Here is a 17953-nt window from a genome sequence, read left to right on the forward strand (position 1 = left end):
TATACAGAGGTTACTTTGTGTTATACAGAGGTTACTGTGCGTTATACAGAGGTTTCTGTGTGTTATACAGTGGTGACTGTGTTATACAGAAGTGAATTTGTTATACGGTAGTAAATGCACAGAACACAGGGATAAGTTTATGATACATTAAATACCTAAACGATAAAGAGAATGTGAGTTATAAGATGAACAGTGTAACCTGGTCCCTGTTTGATGACAGGTGTTTTGAGTTACGATGGTACATTTAATTATACTAAACTGTTTGTAATAAATGAATAGCGATAATTTCCACTGGAGTGTAAAATAGAGCGTGATACCCTTACAAACGCCACACAAATAGCTTGTTTACCATCCTTACTCTCTTCAAAGATGCTAAGTGTGTGCTTCCTCTTGACATGAGTATGTGTGTTGTTTGAGTGTGAGAGAGTGAGTGAGAGAGAGTACCACATACACGCTGTATTAATAACACCCGTTACCAGGAATGCACTCGCCCTCAGCTCGTACGTACTACGTTAACGTATCTCATGCAATTTTAGCAGATATCAGCTCAGTCATCAAAGTGGGTTAGTCAGTTGTAACTGTCCTCGTCGTTGGAGAGGCTGGACTTACTATGACATACACATATGCAGGTCTGTAAAAAATAAAATAGCCGAGAAGAAGGGGAGATAATTATACTAAATGTACGCTAGGCGCCGAACATCAATTTTCTCCGCTACGACCAATTTCAGCTGACATTATATATCGCGTTCCTGTCGGTTGTCACTCGCCTTGTACAGCGGTCGTCCCGCCCTGGAATTTAACGTGTAAATGCCGTGCCCTTCCACGTGACATTAGCCATCAGCCACTGGAGCAGGGATGCGGGGAGGCGTCAGTATATTGTTGTATCTCCTAATGACTGTGGGGGTCGGGGAGGGTCGCCATATATTCCTGACCCCCCGGGTCGCACTCGCAAGGACAGTTGTTGTGGTCATTCTTCCGGAGGCTGGAGTGGACAATAGTCTGTACAAACAGTTTGGTAAGGTGAAACAGGATGAAAAGTTGATAATTCTTTGATTCTGTTTAAATCATTATTTTATAAATGATTGCAACTGTTCATATCTTTTATAAACTGTTTTGTGTTTTTGCTTGTCGCGAATACATATGTAATATGTATGTGTCATTAGAATGTGCTATAAAACAAACATAAGAAAAAGAGGAGCTCTGTTCAGAATCTTATAGTGTTAAAGATACAAATTTGTGTTTAGGTACGGCCAACCTCGCGGCTCTACCTAACCAATGAATACCGCTATATCCTCAGATAATGGATACAGAATCAAAATGCCCCAAAAAACTCGTATACTCTAAAGTTCTCCGTCGGTCATGTTACGTACGTTGGTTTCAGAAAGTGATATTTTGTCGACAGAAATAACTTTGGATTTCGCTGTACTGTGTTAAATGTTTATAAATGTGTCTCCGCTGTGTAAACTCGATAAGGTTTAGACGATTTATCAGTACTTGTATATCTGATTTGCCGTTTCACTGTCTAACATATGACCGTAACGATAAACACCTCATGTAAACATAGCCAACTATTACAACATTAGCTCTTCACCACTAAGTTAACCGTTTCATTTTTGATATTTTAATTTTTTGACATTTTAAGTTATGTATCCACGTGCTTGTGTATTAAATGATGTGAATATATGCGATCTTCATTGTTACATGTATAGGTATTTTTCGCTTTTTGCATTTTTGCACATTTTACGTTTTCCCTGGATATTTATACACATGCCATCTTGCAGAAAATGTGTTTGTATTCAACCTATGATATTGTTATGGGTTGGTGTCATTATTTATATATATGTTGATTATTTTCTGAAAGATGAGTTTTATTACGTGGCCTGCATGGAAACGAGCATATTAGAATCTTTCTCCTCTGTCAGTCATCCCCGACATTGCTTACCATCAGGTATTTGTGGGATCGCAGATCTGATAAAGCTCGGTTCGTTCATATACATGTTCCAATATGTATTTAAATTACAAAAACATTATTCGTTTTTCTTAATTCCAAAATTTACATCAGAACTGTTTACACTATATAAATGGGAACAAAAGTGTGCCGAATTGTCCATATAGTATCTGGTCGAGTTGTCTCTCTACATTATAATTGTTTTAATTAACAGTCGCTACGGTTTGTATGAAGGACAGACACAACGTCCTGTCGTGGTGCTCAAGCACTTTACAAACATTAGTGGTTATTTTTTAGTTGTTAATCCTGTGGACGAGATGTCCTAAAACATTGGTTTGCTATTTCAGAGTATCTTATTTACGTGTCAAGTGAGGTAGTAGAAATGCCGGGAGAAATAACTTCGTGTCCGCCATGATTAATGATCTAGTAAGAGGAGATGAAACGGGTATATATAGTTCACGTGGTATGGCAGGATCGCCTAAACCTCTCATTCTGCGGACACAGGATCTTGATAATAGTATATATATTTTTATTTAGAATCGATTTTACTGTGTATCAGTGATGTTAGAATATATACGTATTTCATTGATTTTTTTTTAATCATTAATGTTCAACATTAGTTATATCACGATGTGCTTATCTACACCCTTTCAAATATAATCTAGCAATAATACAATAATGGCGATACACGTACCATAAAAGACAAGGACATCTATATATATAACGAGTGCCTGTGAAAAGCTATGGTACACTCACAGAATCAGTGGCGTGACGGCTCTAAACACGAGGTGACACGGACGGAAGTCGACCCCATCAGGTTTCATTAAATAGCAATGGCCCTTTTCAAGGTGTTCGCATACATTCATCTACTCTGGGTTAAAAATAAACTATATTGAGAGGCATTGTTACCCTGTCATCACAGATCGTGTAATGAGAGGGAATGACTTTCATTTCTACTCGACCACACAACATACGGCCCCTGTTATTAGACCTAGGGTCGGGAATGTATCATATTTTTACAACCCCTTAACCCATCAAACAAGGTCACGGATTAACCGATATTCCTATGTGTATACGAATCCGTAACTCTATTCTAACACGGAAGGAGTTTCCTTATTCTTCCTTGAAAACAAACGTTGTTTGTACCTGTATCTTGTTCATTAATTTATATCGTGTTCTGTGAATACATGCATGGACATTCCTTTTGTCTTCGTTATTTCTCTCCTTAATCTACTCATTGAAATATTTTATTCATAATTCAGTATAATGTCGAGGTATAATTCAGTTCTCAGTGCAATAACATCGAGAAGGTCACCAGTCATGGTCGTCGATATTATGATTTGTGCGGGAGGGAGGCATTTTGAACACAACCTGTATTTCAGGGAGGTCATTTACAAAAGGTACACTAATTGAAGAATGTAAACATGTGAGTGTGTATCTTTAACCAGGAGAGACAATCCAGAAGAAGAGTCCATACCGAACGTGGTCAGTGCTAGCAGACCTCCACGGAAAGGCGGCACGTCTCGAGGACATTCCGGCAATCGTGTGGAGCGTTAGGGATAGACTACGAGAGGAAGGATTGAATGGGGGCGCATATGACCTCTTCCTTGCTGGACATGGCACATCCGGTATGTTATGTCGAGCATTTTTGTTTAACTATATCTATTTAACATACATTTCATTACTTCATTTGCATGTCAAAGTAGTACAACAATTTTGCAAAAGGACGAAACGGAATACTTTTAATACATTGTAGTGGAACCTCTTACATTTCGAGACATTACGCTATGTACCTATAACAGAATTATTTTTTTCTATCTTTTGAATGCCAAACTTTTTTCACCCTGAAATTGAAGTGCCAGGAATAACCCATGCCTCTGTTTAACAGGTTTCCCAGTACAGTTGTATGCAAGTATTTACCCAGCGGAAGTGGACGGTATCCTGCTCTATAACTCATACCTGCGGCAGGGCCAGATGGTCACATTCCCAGTTCCGATTCTCACAATCTCAGGGGATCTAGACGGAGTCAACAGAATCACACATATTGCCGACATGTTGATGTAAGACACTCAGACCTTTCAAACTCTATAGTTATAGTACTTAAATAGCAAATTAATTGCAATGACCCAGAATGCATACTAAAATATTTCGCTTTACCATGAAGTTTGAAGCGCTTTTTCTGACAAGAAGAATGAGATGTTGCTCTTGTGGCTTATTCTTTTGTTAAAAAATAAAATTAGGTTTCAAAACAATATCTCAAAATGATTAATACATTGTTTGCAGGTGTGATAGATGATTGGTTTAAAATACATGTATTATTGGTGATTTATGATTTGAGGTTCTTATTATTTTAACGTCATATAGGGAACAAGTACCTCTGTGACGGGTTGTTCTGATAGATGTCCTGAAATTATCTCTCCGTTGCAACAAGTTTATTGACAAATTACATAACCTATTTTTTTAAGATGTAAATCATTGAAGAATTCATTAAACTTATTGACCATCAAATTGTAAATAAAGTATTACATTTCCCCTTGAATGTTCTTTAAAATTGTGATTTCAGAGACAATATTAATGTTGGCGATGGTAATGACGAGGAATCCTTGCTACAGAGGAGTCCAATTGTTGTTTTAGAAGGGGTCAATCATGGGTCACTTATCACAGGCGAACTTCCGGAAAATTTAAAGATGGCCGACGTTTATTCGGATCTACCGATAGATAGAGCAATAGATACAATATCACAAATTACATCGACATTCCTGGTGAAAACTGTTGATCAGGACAGTTCGAGCATGTCATCATTGCTGAAAGCATCGCGGAAAACATTAACACTACTGCAGGTATGGATAACCTGATATAAGAAAAATAACAACTTCCGGTTGCTTTTTCTCAATATGATTATAGGTTATAACGTAAAAAACCACCCAAACAGATAGCATTAAAGAGACACATCATTTCAAAATAGTATGATATCCCCCCCCCACCCCATACACACACACACAAAATTCATAAACAGTCGCATTGTCACGTTTTACACATTAACACACAATGTCGTATTGTCACGTATTACACATTTACACACTGTCGTATTGTCACGTTTTATATATTTACACACTGCTGTATTGTCAGGTTTTATACATAAGGGACACACTGCCATATTACCACGTTTTATACATTTAGACACACTGCCGTATTGCCACGTTTAACACATTTACACACTGTCGTATTGTCACGTTTTATACATTTAGACACACTGCCGTATTGCCACGTTTAACACATTTACACACTGTCGTATTGTCATGTTTTATACATTTACACACTGCCGTATTGTCACGATTTACACATTTACACACTGTCGTATTGTCACGTTTTACACATTAACACACGCTGTCGTATTGTCACGTTTTACACATTTACACTTGCTGGCGTATCGTCACGTTTTAAACATTTACACACTGTCGTATTATCACTTTTAACACATTTACACACTGTCGTATTGTCATGTTTTATAAATTTACACACTGCCGTATTGTCACGATTTACACATTTACACACTGTCGTATTGTCCCGATTTACGCATGTACACACTGTCGTATTGTCACGTTTTATATATTTACACACTGCTGTATTGTCAGGTTTTATACATAAGGGACACACTGCCATATTACCACGTTTTATACATTTAGACACACTGCCGTATTGCCACGTTTAACACATTTACACACTGTCGTATTGTCACGTTTAACACATTTACACTTGCTGTCGTATTGTCACGTTTTACACATTTACCCACTGTCGTATTGTCACGTTTTACACATTTACACCCTGTCGTATTGTCACGTTTTCTACATTTACACACTGCCGTATTGTCACGATTTACACATTTACACACTGTCGTATTGTCAAGTTTTCCACATTTACACACTGTCGTATTGTCACGTTTTATATATTTACACACTGCTGTATTGTCAGGTTTTATACATAAGGGACACACTGCCATATTACCACGTTTTATACATTTAGACACACTGCCGTATTGCCACGTTTAACACATTTACACACTGTCGTATTGTCATGTTTTATAAATTTACACACTGCCGTATTGTCACGATTTACACATTTACACCCTGTCGTATTGTCACGTTTTCTACATTTACACACTGCCGTATTGTCACGATTTACACATTTACACCCTGTCGTATTGTCACGTTTTACACATTTACCCACTGTCGTATTGTCACGTTTTACACATTTTCACACTGTCGTATTGTCACGTTTTACACATGTACACTTGCTGTCGTATCGTCACGTTTTACACATCTACACACTGTCGTATGTCGTATTGTCACGTTTTACACATCTACACACTGTCGTATTGTCACGTTTTCTACATTTACACACTGCCGTATTGTCACGATTTACACATTTACACCCTGTCGTATTGTCACGTTTTCTACATTTACACACTGCCGTATTGTCACGATTTACACATTTACACCCTGTCGTATTGTCACGTTTTCTACATTTACACACTGCCGTATTGTCACGATTTACACATTTACACACTGTCGTATTGTCCCGATTTACGCATGTACACACTGTCGTATTGTCACGTTTTACACATGTACACTTGCTGTCGTATCGTCACGTTTTACACATCTACACACTGTCGTATTGTCACGTTTTACACATTTACACTTGCTGTCGTATCGTCACGTTTTAAACATTTACACACTGTCGTATTGTCACTTTTAACACATTTACACACTGTCGTATTGTCAAGTTTTACACATTTACACACTGTCGTATTGTCACGATTTACGCATGTACACACTGTCGTATTGTCACGTTTTACACATTTACACACTGTCGTATTGTAACGTTTTACACATTTACACACTGCCGTATTGTCACGTTTTCAACATTTACACTTGCTGTCGTATTGTCACGTTTTACAGATTCATAAACTGTCGTATTGTCACGTTCTACACATGTACACACTGTCGTATCGTCACGTTTTCTACATTTAGACACTGTCGTATTATCACGTTTTCTACATTTACACTTGCTGTCGTATTGTCACGTTTTACAGATTCATAAACTGTCGTATTGTCACGTTTTACACATGTACACACTGTCGTATCGTCACGTTTTCTACATTTAGACACTGTCGTATTATCACGTTTTCTACATTTACACTTGCTGTCGTATTGTCACGTTTTCTACATTTGCACTTGCTGTCGTGTTGTCACGTTTTACACATTAACACACATTGTTGTATTGTCACGTTTTCTACATTTACACTTGCTATCGTATTGTCACGTTTTACACATTTACACACTGTCGTATCGTCACGTTTTCCACATTTAGACACTGTCGTATTGTCACGTTTTCTACACTTACACTTGCTGTCGTATTGTCACGTGTTACAGATTCATAAACTGTCGTATTGTCACGTTCTACACATGTACACACTGTCGTATCGTCACGTTTTCTACATTTAGACACTGTCGTATTATCACGTTTTCTACATTTACACTTGCTGTCGTATTGTCACGTTTTACAGATTCATAAACTGTCGTATTGTCACGTTTTACACATGTACACACTGCCGTATTGTCACGTTTTACACATTCACACACTGCCGTATTGTCACGTTTTACACATTTACACACTGCCGTATTGTCACGTTTTCTACATTTACACTTGCTGTTGTATTGTCAAGTTTTACACATTTACACACTGTCATTATGTCACGTTTTACACATTAACACACGCTGTCGTATTGTCACGTTTTACACATTTACACACTGTCGTATCGTCACGTTTTACACATTTACACACTGTCGTATTGTCACTTTTTACACATTTACACACTGCCGTATTGTCACGTTTTACACATTTACACACTGCCGTATTGTCACGTTTTACACATTTACACACTGCCGTATTGTCACGTTTTCTACATTTACACTTGCTGTCGGGTTGTCACGTTTTACACATTAACACACACTGTTGTATTGTAATGTATTACACATAACCACACACTGTCGTATTGTCACATATTACACATTTGCACAGACTGTCGTATTGTCACGTTTTACAGTGTACACATTTACACACTGTCGTATTGTCACGGTTCACATTACCACACACTGTCGTATTGTCACGTTTTACACATTTACACACTCTGTCGTATTGTCACGTTTTACACATTTACACACTGGCGTATTGTCACGTTTTACACATTTACACACTGTCGTATCGTCACGTTTTCTACATTTACACTTGCTGTTGTATTACTGTCGTATTGTCACGTTTTACACATTTACACACTGGCGTATTGTCACGTTTTACACATTTACACACTGCCGTATTGTCACGTTTTCTACGTATTGTCACGTTTTACACATTTACACACTGCCGTATTGTCACGTTTTCTACGTATTGTCACGTTTTACACATTTACACACTGCCGTATTGTCACGTTTTACACATTCACACACTGCCGTATTGTCACGTTTTACACATTTACACACTGCCGTATTGTCACGTTTTACACATTCACACACTGCCGTATTGTCACGTTTTACACATTTACACACTGCCGTATTGTCACGTTTTACACATTCACACACTGCCGTATTGTCACGTTTTACACATTTACACTTACTGTCGTATTGTCACGTTTTACACATTTACACTTGCTGTCGTATTGTCACGTTTTACAGATTCATAAACTGTCGTATTGTCACGTTCTACACATGTACACACTGTCGTATCGTCACGTTTTCTACATTTAGACACTGTTGTATTGTCACGTTTTCTACATTTACACTTGCTGTCGGGTTGTCACGTTTTACACATTAACACACACTGTTGTAGTGTAATGTATTACACATAACCACACACTGTCGTATTGTCACATATTACACATTTGCACAGACTGTCGTATTGTCACGTTTTACACATTTACACACTGGCGTATTGTCACGTTTTACACATTTACACACTGCCGTATTGTCACGTTTTCTACGTATTGTCACGTTTTACACATTTACACACTGCCGTATTGTCACGTTTTCTACATTTACACTTGCTGTTGTATTGTCAAGTTTTCTACATTTACATTTACTGTCGTATTGTCACGTTTTACACATTTATACACTGTCGTATCGTCACGTTTTCTACATTTAAACACTGTCGTATTGTCAAGTTTTCTACATTTACACACTGTCATTGTGTCACGTTTTACACATTAACACACGCTGTCGTATTGTCACGTTTTACACATTTACACACTGACGTATCGTCACGTTTTCTACATTTAGACACTGTCGTATTGTCACGTTTTCTACATTTACACTTGCTCGTTTTCCACATTTAGTTCTACATTTACACTTACGGTCGTATTGTCACGTTTTACACATTTACACACTGTCGTATCGTCACGTTTTCCACATTTAGACACTGTCGTATTGTCACGTTTTCTACATTTACACTTGCTGTCGTATTGTCAAGTTTTCTACATTTACACACTGTCATTATGTCACGTTTTACACATTAACACACGCTGTCGTATTGTCAAGTTTTACACATTTACACACTGTCATTATGTCACGTTTTACACATTAACACACGCTGTCGTATTGTCACGTTTTACACATTTACACACTGTCGTATTGTCACGTTTTACACATTTACACACTGTCGTATTGTCACGTTTTACACATTTACACTTGCTGTCGTATTGTCACGTTTTACAGGTTTACACACTGTCGTATTGTCACGTTTTACGCATGTACACACTGCCGTATTGTCACGTTTTCTACATTTAGACACTGTTGTATTGTCACGTTTTCTACATTTACACTTGCTGTCGTATTGTCACGTTTTACACATTAACACACGCTGTCGTGTTGTCACGTTTTACACATTTACACACTGTCGTATTGTCACGTTTTACACATTTACACACTGTCGTATCGTCACGTTTTCCACATTTAGACACTGTCGTATTGTCACGTTTTCTACATTTACACTTACTGTCGTATTGTCAAGTTTTCTACATTTACACACTGTCATTATGTCACGTTTTACACATTAACACACGCTGTCGTATTGTCACGTTTTATACATTTACACACTGTCGTATTGTCATGTTATATACATTTACACACTTTGTTGTATTGTCACATTGGACTTATTTACACACTCTGACGTATTGCCACATTTTCGACGTTCATCGCAATCCACACACAGTGTCGTAATGTCACATCTTTCACGTGTACCGCAATCTGGCTTATTGTCACGTTTTCCACATTTACCAAACACTGAAGTATTGTCACGAATTATATATTCACCCTGCAGTCGGAGTATTGTCACGTTGTACCAATTCACCCCGCAATGGCTATGGTCATGTTTAACATTTATTTCACTTGTCATTTTACAGCCAATTATGGATATTAAGAGGATGACCTTAGATTCGACCTTGAAGTCAACGTGGGTGACGTATGCTCAGATCTGGTTGTCAGGGATACTGGGGCCCGATTCTGCGAAGATACATGTGAGATGACTAACAACACTTACGTTGTATATTATCCAATTAGTTGAAAGGACATCATCCGGAAAACTGTATACTTGTAATACGTTTAGTAGCCTTCCTGGTGGTTTTACAACATAGGTCTATCTATCTGTATGTCACACACAACGGGCTCTTATATATCTAGTCAATGCCACTATAGAAATTAACCTCAATAAACTGAACAGTTTGTGAGGGGTGAGCTACAACGGAATTGTTGTTACATATGTAGGTATCAGTAGCGACAAGAAAAGTATGCGACAAAGTGAAGCAAGAAGATCGATTTATACCATGAATGAATGTACTTTAAACCTATTTTCCTCAATTTTTGGCAAGAGATTTCATCTATATCTATATACAAGAATCTGCAGCGTGGTGGAGGAGGTAAATTCTGTCATCCCGAATCTGCAGGGGAATTACACTCTTTAATTTCCTTTTACAGTTAACGATAAGACATTAGAATGTTTAGTTACAAAAGTCTTTGTCTGCACTATCGTTATTTCTTCTTTACCCATGTATGTAAAACCACAAGTTAATCATTAAAATGTCCCAGTGTCACATGGTCAGGTTGTGACCTGAATTGGTTGAATGCTATTCTCGGGAGCACAGGTTACGCTTTGACGTTTATCGGCATTTTACTGCCGGACCACACCCGCGGTTAGAAGTTTTACTCTCACTGGGAAATATAGACGTATCGCTCCGCGACCCGCGCAATGCAACTCAAGTGCAACTCGTGGCCGTGGTACACGATGACTCGCAAAACAAGCATGTAAGAAATGTAAACAGAATTATTGGGGAATAAAAACCACAAGAAACTCCATGTACAATAAATAATGTAATTCCGGAACCTCTAAGCATGATGCCTGTGTTAAATCCGGACTCTGGTTCGGGATATTTATAGGAAGTTATTAATGTTATCAAATTAGATTGGGCCTATCTACCGATGGTAATGGTATGGTACGCTCCGTCCTACATATGTTTTGTATTAATAACACTTCTTTGTGAAAATATTATTAAAAGAGAACAGTAAAAGCACATTGAATGTGCTATCAAACCTCTGACAAAGATCCCCACTTATAAAATATTCCTATTAGCAATACAAGCGGTTCGTGTACGCACCCTTAGATAGTAGTAATTCGCTAGCTCTTGTTATCGTTATTTCTTCTAAAGCCTACATCATCACCAGTTAATCTGGAGCAGTTGTGGATTGTCTTCAACTCGAATAGTTATCAAAACAGCTAGAGACTACGGTGTTTACATAGTTCTCATCTAAGAAGATTTCGGCTATGTGTTGAAACTAACTCGTTTAAATGTGATAGGCACGATTTCAAATTAATCTTTTTCGTAAAAACATCAGATAACATGAAATCACTTTTTAAGATACATTGTACTTACAAAACATCCTACTCAATTATAGAAACAGGACTAAACAATATTAAGTAGAAATAAACAGGTCAGGTAAAACTTCTGCCTCTCAATAAAAATAACACACACAGAGCTACGACTGCTAACTGTAAATAACAATGACACAGATAAACAAATGATTAAAACTATTTGGTATTTACAGAAACGACAAAACGTGGCTATACGTAAAGAAACTCGATATACATATTCGATTAGTAGACGTTGATTTTTCATATTACACAGCAAGTTAGAACTTAACTTGTGTAAATCCAAACGGAACCTATGTTGTACATGGATATACCGGGTGGTGGTTTATAGTATTGTATTAAGGTAAAAAATGTAGCATCTGATGCGCGCGAGAAGAGACAAAATCTCATTTGTCATCTAAGAAGTACACGGAATCTTATCATATCTCAATACAAACTGTATAATATGAAAGATAATTTTCCTTAACTATACAATTTTTTTATTTTTGTTTTTGCATTTCATTGCAAACTTTTGTAAAATTAAATGAGCAAAAAACCCATTTCATTGTTGAAAACTAATTATGTTCTGACAAGAGATTTTGTTAGCTGACAAGCACATTTTAACTCTTAATACTCAAACGCTATATCAATCAAACACTGGACAGACGGTGATCGTTGTGTTATTATTTCAGGTGCAGAGCTACGTGAACAGGAACCTTGAACCCGCTTTGATGGAACAGCTGGATGGTAGTGTAACTATATTCACCTTCTCTGAAATGGTGTACTCAGACGATGGCGTCAGGGATGACGACATGCCCCCTGCTACTCCTAAACTACTGGAAATTAAATCAAAGTTATTTAATGCCCAGCGGTTACAGACTGTCCTATCTAATACCTCTGGAAATGGGAACATCAAGACTTGCCGAGACATCAATTATGTAAGTCAGGTGTTATATTGTACGTCATCAGTCCATATTCCTATTCATTGCACCCGACTTATGGCAAACCAGGAAAACGAAAGGGTTTGGCACAATAATATATTATACTATAGAGATGTTTCAAACGAAAATTAAATTTATAAAGCAAATACAGACATCTTAATTGTCATAGATATTTTCAATGTAACAGAGACATCTTAATTGTCATAGATATCTTTAGTGTAATAGAGACATCCTAATTGTCATAGATATCTTTATTGTAATAGAGACATCTTAATTGGCATAGATATCTTTATTGTAATAGAGACATCTTAATTGTCATATATATCTTTAGTGTAATAGAGACATCTCGATTGTCATACATATCTTTAGTGTAATAGAGACATCTGAATTGTCATAGATATCTTTAGTTTAATAGAGACATCTTAATTGTCATAGATATCTTTAGTGTAATATAGACATCTTAATTGTCAGAGATATCTTTATTGTAATAGAGACATCCTAATTGTCATAGATATCTTTAGTGTAATAGACAGATCTTAATTGTCATAAATATCTTTAGTGTAATATAGACATCTTAATTGTCATACATATCTTTAGTGTAATAGAGACATCTTAATTGTCATACACATCTTTAGTGTAATAGAGACATCTCAATTGTCATACAATGTAGATATCTTTAATGTTATAGAGACACATTAATTGTCATAGATATCTTTAGTGTAATAGAGACATCTTAATTGTCATAGATATCTTTAATGTAATAGAGACATCTTAATTGTCATACATATCTTTAGTGTAATAGAGACATCTTAATTGTCATAGATATCTCTAGTGTAATAGAGAGATCTTAAGTCATAGATATCTTTAGTGCAATAGAGACATCTTTAAACACAGATTGAATGACACGTTTGTCATTTAAAGATCTTAATGAAAGATAGAAATGTATCTTTTTACCTTTTTTAATGTATTTTAAAAATTTTGAAATATATATATATGGAATCACGTATACATCCAAATGAATTGAGGCTGTATTTAAACATGGTGTAGATACTTCATATACCTAGGATTATATGCCATGTCTCTATTGTTTATGACCATATCATATTGATCATATAGGTATGATATGTCAGGTTAGTTTACTTAACCAACCCTCTCCAATCTGTTAGTTGTTTCAATTGTGTACCTCTCTCAGACTTCCTTGGTGTATATTGTCTTCTGTCGGGCGATGTTCGTTATATTGGAGTGGCACACTGAACTACATTTCGTTACAGTTACCTCGATATCAAAGTTTTACTTTTTACACAAACAATGTACGGATTGAACGTGGCGCAACGTTTTAAGACTGACTGGACCATTGGTCAAGCTTTGACTGAGTGCTTGACAAAGGGACCAGTCGGTCTTGAAACGTCGGTTAATACGTACATTGTTTGTGTATCAATCGTATTGAAGATACAGTTACCTCCCTTAGTCCATGCAGAGAAATACGATTCTCGTAGACACTATATCACGCCGCTTTTCTTTACTTGTTTTACCTTGTTTTATCATTTTATAGGCATCGTTTGTTTACACCTACAATTCGGCTCAAAATATTACAAGAAAGCGATTTGACGAGACTCACTCCGGTATCATGTTCCATGATGACATCGTGGCAAGATCAAAACCCGAATGGGAACAGCAGCCACTAGTTGTGGAGCACCGGGACAACGTTCTGCACGTGACTTCGGTGTCATGGACGTCACCCATCCCTGCCGAGGGGATTGTTTACTGTAAATTGCTTCCACCTCCTCGTATAGTGGAATGGATGTATGTGGACTCTTTACTATGAAAATGTACTCTTTAAAACTTTGTAAAGTAGTATTTTCACTGCTGATAACATTCTTACCTTATTTACGTTAATTACTTACGTCATTTATTTTCGACAGGATTGGACTATCGTATCTGTCAGAGAAGGTCTGATATGTCTTATCAGTATCTGGCATAATACTTTTTCAACAGATGCAAAGGCAAATACAGTACAACCATCTAATTCGTGATCGGCAGAAATCCATGTCTTGCACTCCTTCGGAACAACTCAGACGAGCTTTTCTATAAGCGGCCTGAATTGTTGAGAATGTATTTTGCGGCGGTGGATACAGTTATGTATCGTACAATGTGTATATGTACAGCATGTCTTTGTAGAATACATGTTTCTGAGTGGATCGTGTCCTTTTTTAACAAATGTGTAAATGTGTGATGTACATGTAGTTGTCATTGGAATAAAAGTTGTGTTTTGTATTTATTTCAACTTTCTTAGAATATATTTTACAAAACAGAATTACATTGTAGCCTTAATTGAATTAATTGAATACTTACCGTTTCGAGCAATGAAATTCGGGGGAGATTCCAATGTTCACGTGATGTATTACGACAACTACAGCAACGTAGAAGACAGCGAAACATACGGGTGGCCTTGACAATGTCTGTAAAGGCGAAACAATGTGCTCCGGAAGAACACCCTGGTCAGGGTTTCTTAAACCACACGTGGAAACCGTAACGATATTTCCATCCAATCCTGGAAATCGTGTCGTTCACAAACGTTCTAACAATGTTAGATCTCAATCAGATCGCAATAGGCACCGGTTATAGTTCATCAGCGTAGATGAAAGAAAATATGGGGTACTTTCAGCTCGGTTGACGTAATTTGATAAGGTTTTACACATATCATCTTTGACAACGTTCGAATGCGCATGTAATATATATAACCAGGATGAATAGTTTGATTTTTATTTAGGAAGATGTTTTGAGTTACGTGTATCAAATAGCACAATGTACTTATAGTCATGAATACAAATCTCAATTTTCGATTTCCTCATATTTTATTCTTTTGAAAAATCGGAATTAAGAGCCGGCTAAGCCTATATATACTCGCCCCTGGTAAGTTAACATAACAATGACAGTATTTGAATTATTGCAAATGAAAGAATTATAATGTGTACATGTTTTTTGCTATTCTTATATTAAGAGTATTTACTTCCATACACGTTATTATCATCATCTATGTTTCGTTATCGCCATAAGTTTACTTAATTAACATGGGTTTACATTTTCTAATAATAACAGGTGGTTTTTTTTTACTGAGGATTGCGAATTGTAAGAAATTTGAGTCACTAGAAAGTATAAGGTGAAGTTATACGTAGGACGAGTAGTTAACTTGGTTTGTTATACGTTTAATTTCCTACCACAAGGATAATACATATTATACACTGTAATATACCAAATAAAATAAAGATGAAACCCGCAACGGTGAAGATGTTCAAGACGACTATTCATTGCTGTCGTCTGTTTCAGTCTGGTTGTTCTAGCACATTTCTCTAAATTGGCTCTGAATAAGTAAAATATGACCGAGGAAATTCGAGCGCATGAGAAAAACCCGGGATTTTAATTCCCCGGCATGTGATCAATATAAATATATCGGACAAGTTAATGTTAATGTTATATCGATGAGGTATAATAAGTAAAGTACTACACCTAACATTGATTCTCAGTATTTTACTCGGTGTTGAAATGTTTCGATATTGATATTAATTTTATAGTAAGGAATATGAAGTTAATATCCTTGATGTTCAGTTTGAAATGCTTGCTAAAATTCTCTCACAGCCGTCATAATGTTGACAAGTTACCTCCCTTGCCATATTCATATACCAATCTTTTTGTTCGATAACCTGAATGTGAAGAAGACTATTTAACCTACGTTACAGTGTAATTTAATAGTTGTCCCAGTGAGGCATTATGTAGCCAGACCTAATTGGTACTGGACAAGGGGACATGTACAAGTATAACAATGGGTACTGGACTGGTGGACATGTACACGTATAACAATGGGTACTGGACTGATGGACATGTACAAGTATAACAATGGGTACTGGACTGGTGGACATGCACAAGTATAACAATGGGTACTGGACTGGTGGACATGTACAAGTATAACAATGGGTACTGGACTGGTGGACATGCACAAGTATAACAATGGGTACTGGACTGGTGGACATGTACAAGTATAACAATGGGTACTGGAGTCATTCTGTTTGGTGTCATTCTGTTTTGAGTCATCCTGTTTGGAGTCATCCTGTTTCTGTTTGAAGTCATCCTGTTTGGAGTTATTCTGTTTGGAGTCATCCTGTTTGGAGTTATTCTGTTTGGAGTCATCCTGTTTCTGTTTGGAGTCACCCTATTTGGAGTCATCCTGTTTGGAGTCAGCCTATTGATTCTGTAGTCAAAGGTTTGTAGTAGTTTTGTAAACTAGTAAACTACAACTACAAACCTCAGCAATCCCCCCTATATTTCTAATATGAAATGACCAAGTTACAAGAATAGGTCGGAATTCGCAGAGCTCTTACAATAAACATCAGTTATTCCCTGATTAAATTATTAAGATTCGGACATATTTCTCCTCGATTGTTTCGGTTCTCCCTTACTGTTGATGTTAGACTGTAACTTGATCGGGGATATTTCCTGATGCGTTGATGATATGATAGTTTTCTATTCCTGTACCCCATACCCAGCACCCTGTACCTTGTACCCCGTACCCTGCATCTCGTACCCTGTACCCCGTATCCTGCACCATGTACCCTGTATGCTGTACCCCGTACCCTACACCCTGTACCCTGCATCCTGTACCTTATATCCCGTACCCCGTACCCTGTACCCCGCACCCTGTACCCCGTACCCACCTTGAACCTGCACCCCGTACCCTGTACCCCGTATCCTGCACCATGTACCCTGTATGCTGTACCCCGTACCCTACACCCTGTACCCTGCATCCTGTACCTTATATCCCGTACCCCGTACCCTGTACCCCGCACCCTTCTTGAACCTGTACCCCGCACTATGTACCCCGTACCCTCCTTGAACCTGTACCCTGTACCCCGCACTATGTACCCCGTACCCTCCTTGAACCTGTATTCTGTAACCCGTACCCCGTCTGTAACCTGTCGTTTCCATGCTTATGACAGACTTTAGAGCCACCATTCTTGACTGAATCGTGATGAACGGTATTTGGTTATAGGGTTCACGTTCCTATTGAAGGCACGAGGGTATAACTTGTCATCCAGGTCCGTCAATATCAACACACATG

General features: G+C 37.4%; 1 protein-coding gene across 1 annotated transcript; it reads left to right on the forward strand.

The window, feature by feature from the left end:
* The first annotated feature begins 443 nt into the window (after positions 1-443).
* LOC110465078 lies at positions 444-15116 on the forward strand. The gene is made up of 7 exons (XM_021520658.1): positions 444-1015; positions 3397-3576; positions 3837-4008; positions 4512-4788; positions 10401-10514; positions 12592-12837; positions 14393-15116. The coding sequence occupies exons 1-7, from the start codon at positions 856-858 to the stop codon at positions 14663-14665; spliced, it is 1422 nt and encodes a 473-aa protein (XP_021376333.1). The 5' UTR covers positions 444-855; the 3' UTR covers positions 14666-15116.
* Positions 15117-17953: the final 2837 nt, after the last annotated feature.

Source organism: Mizuhopecten yessoensis, unplaced genomic scaffold (assembly GCF_002113885.1).
Source record: "Mizuhopecten yessoensis strain PY_sf001 unplaced genomic scaffold, ASM211388v2 scaffold11051, whole genome shotgun sequence".
Taxonomy (NCBI): Eukaryota; Metazoa; Mollusca; class Bivalvia; order Pectinida; family Pectinidae; genus Mizuhopecten; species Mizuhopecten yessoensis.

Bases quoted from the DNA above. Each gene is read 5' to 3' on its own strand.
- LOC110465078 (XM_021520658.1), top strand. From the start codon at position 856: ATGCGGGGAGGCGTCAGTATATTGTTGTATCTCCTAATGACTGTGGGG. The intron at 4,009-4,511 runs GTAAGACACTCA...TTGTGATTTCAG, and splicing joins CATATTGCCGACATGTTGAT to AGACAATATTAATGTTGGCG. The intron at 12,838-14,392 runs GTAAGTCAGGTG...ATCATTTTATAG, and splicing joins CTTGCCGAGACATCAATTAT to GCATCGTTTGTTTACACCTA.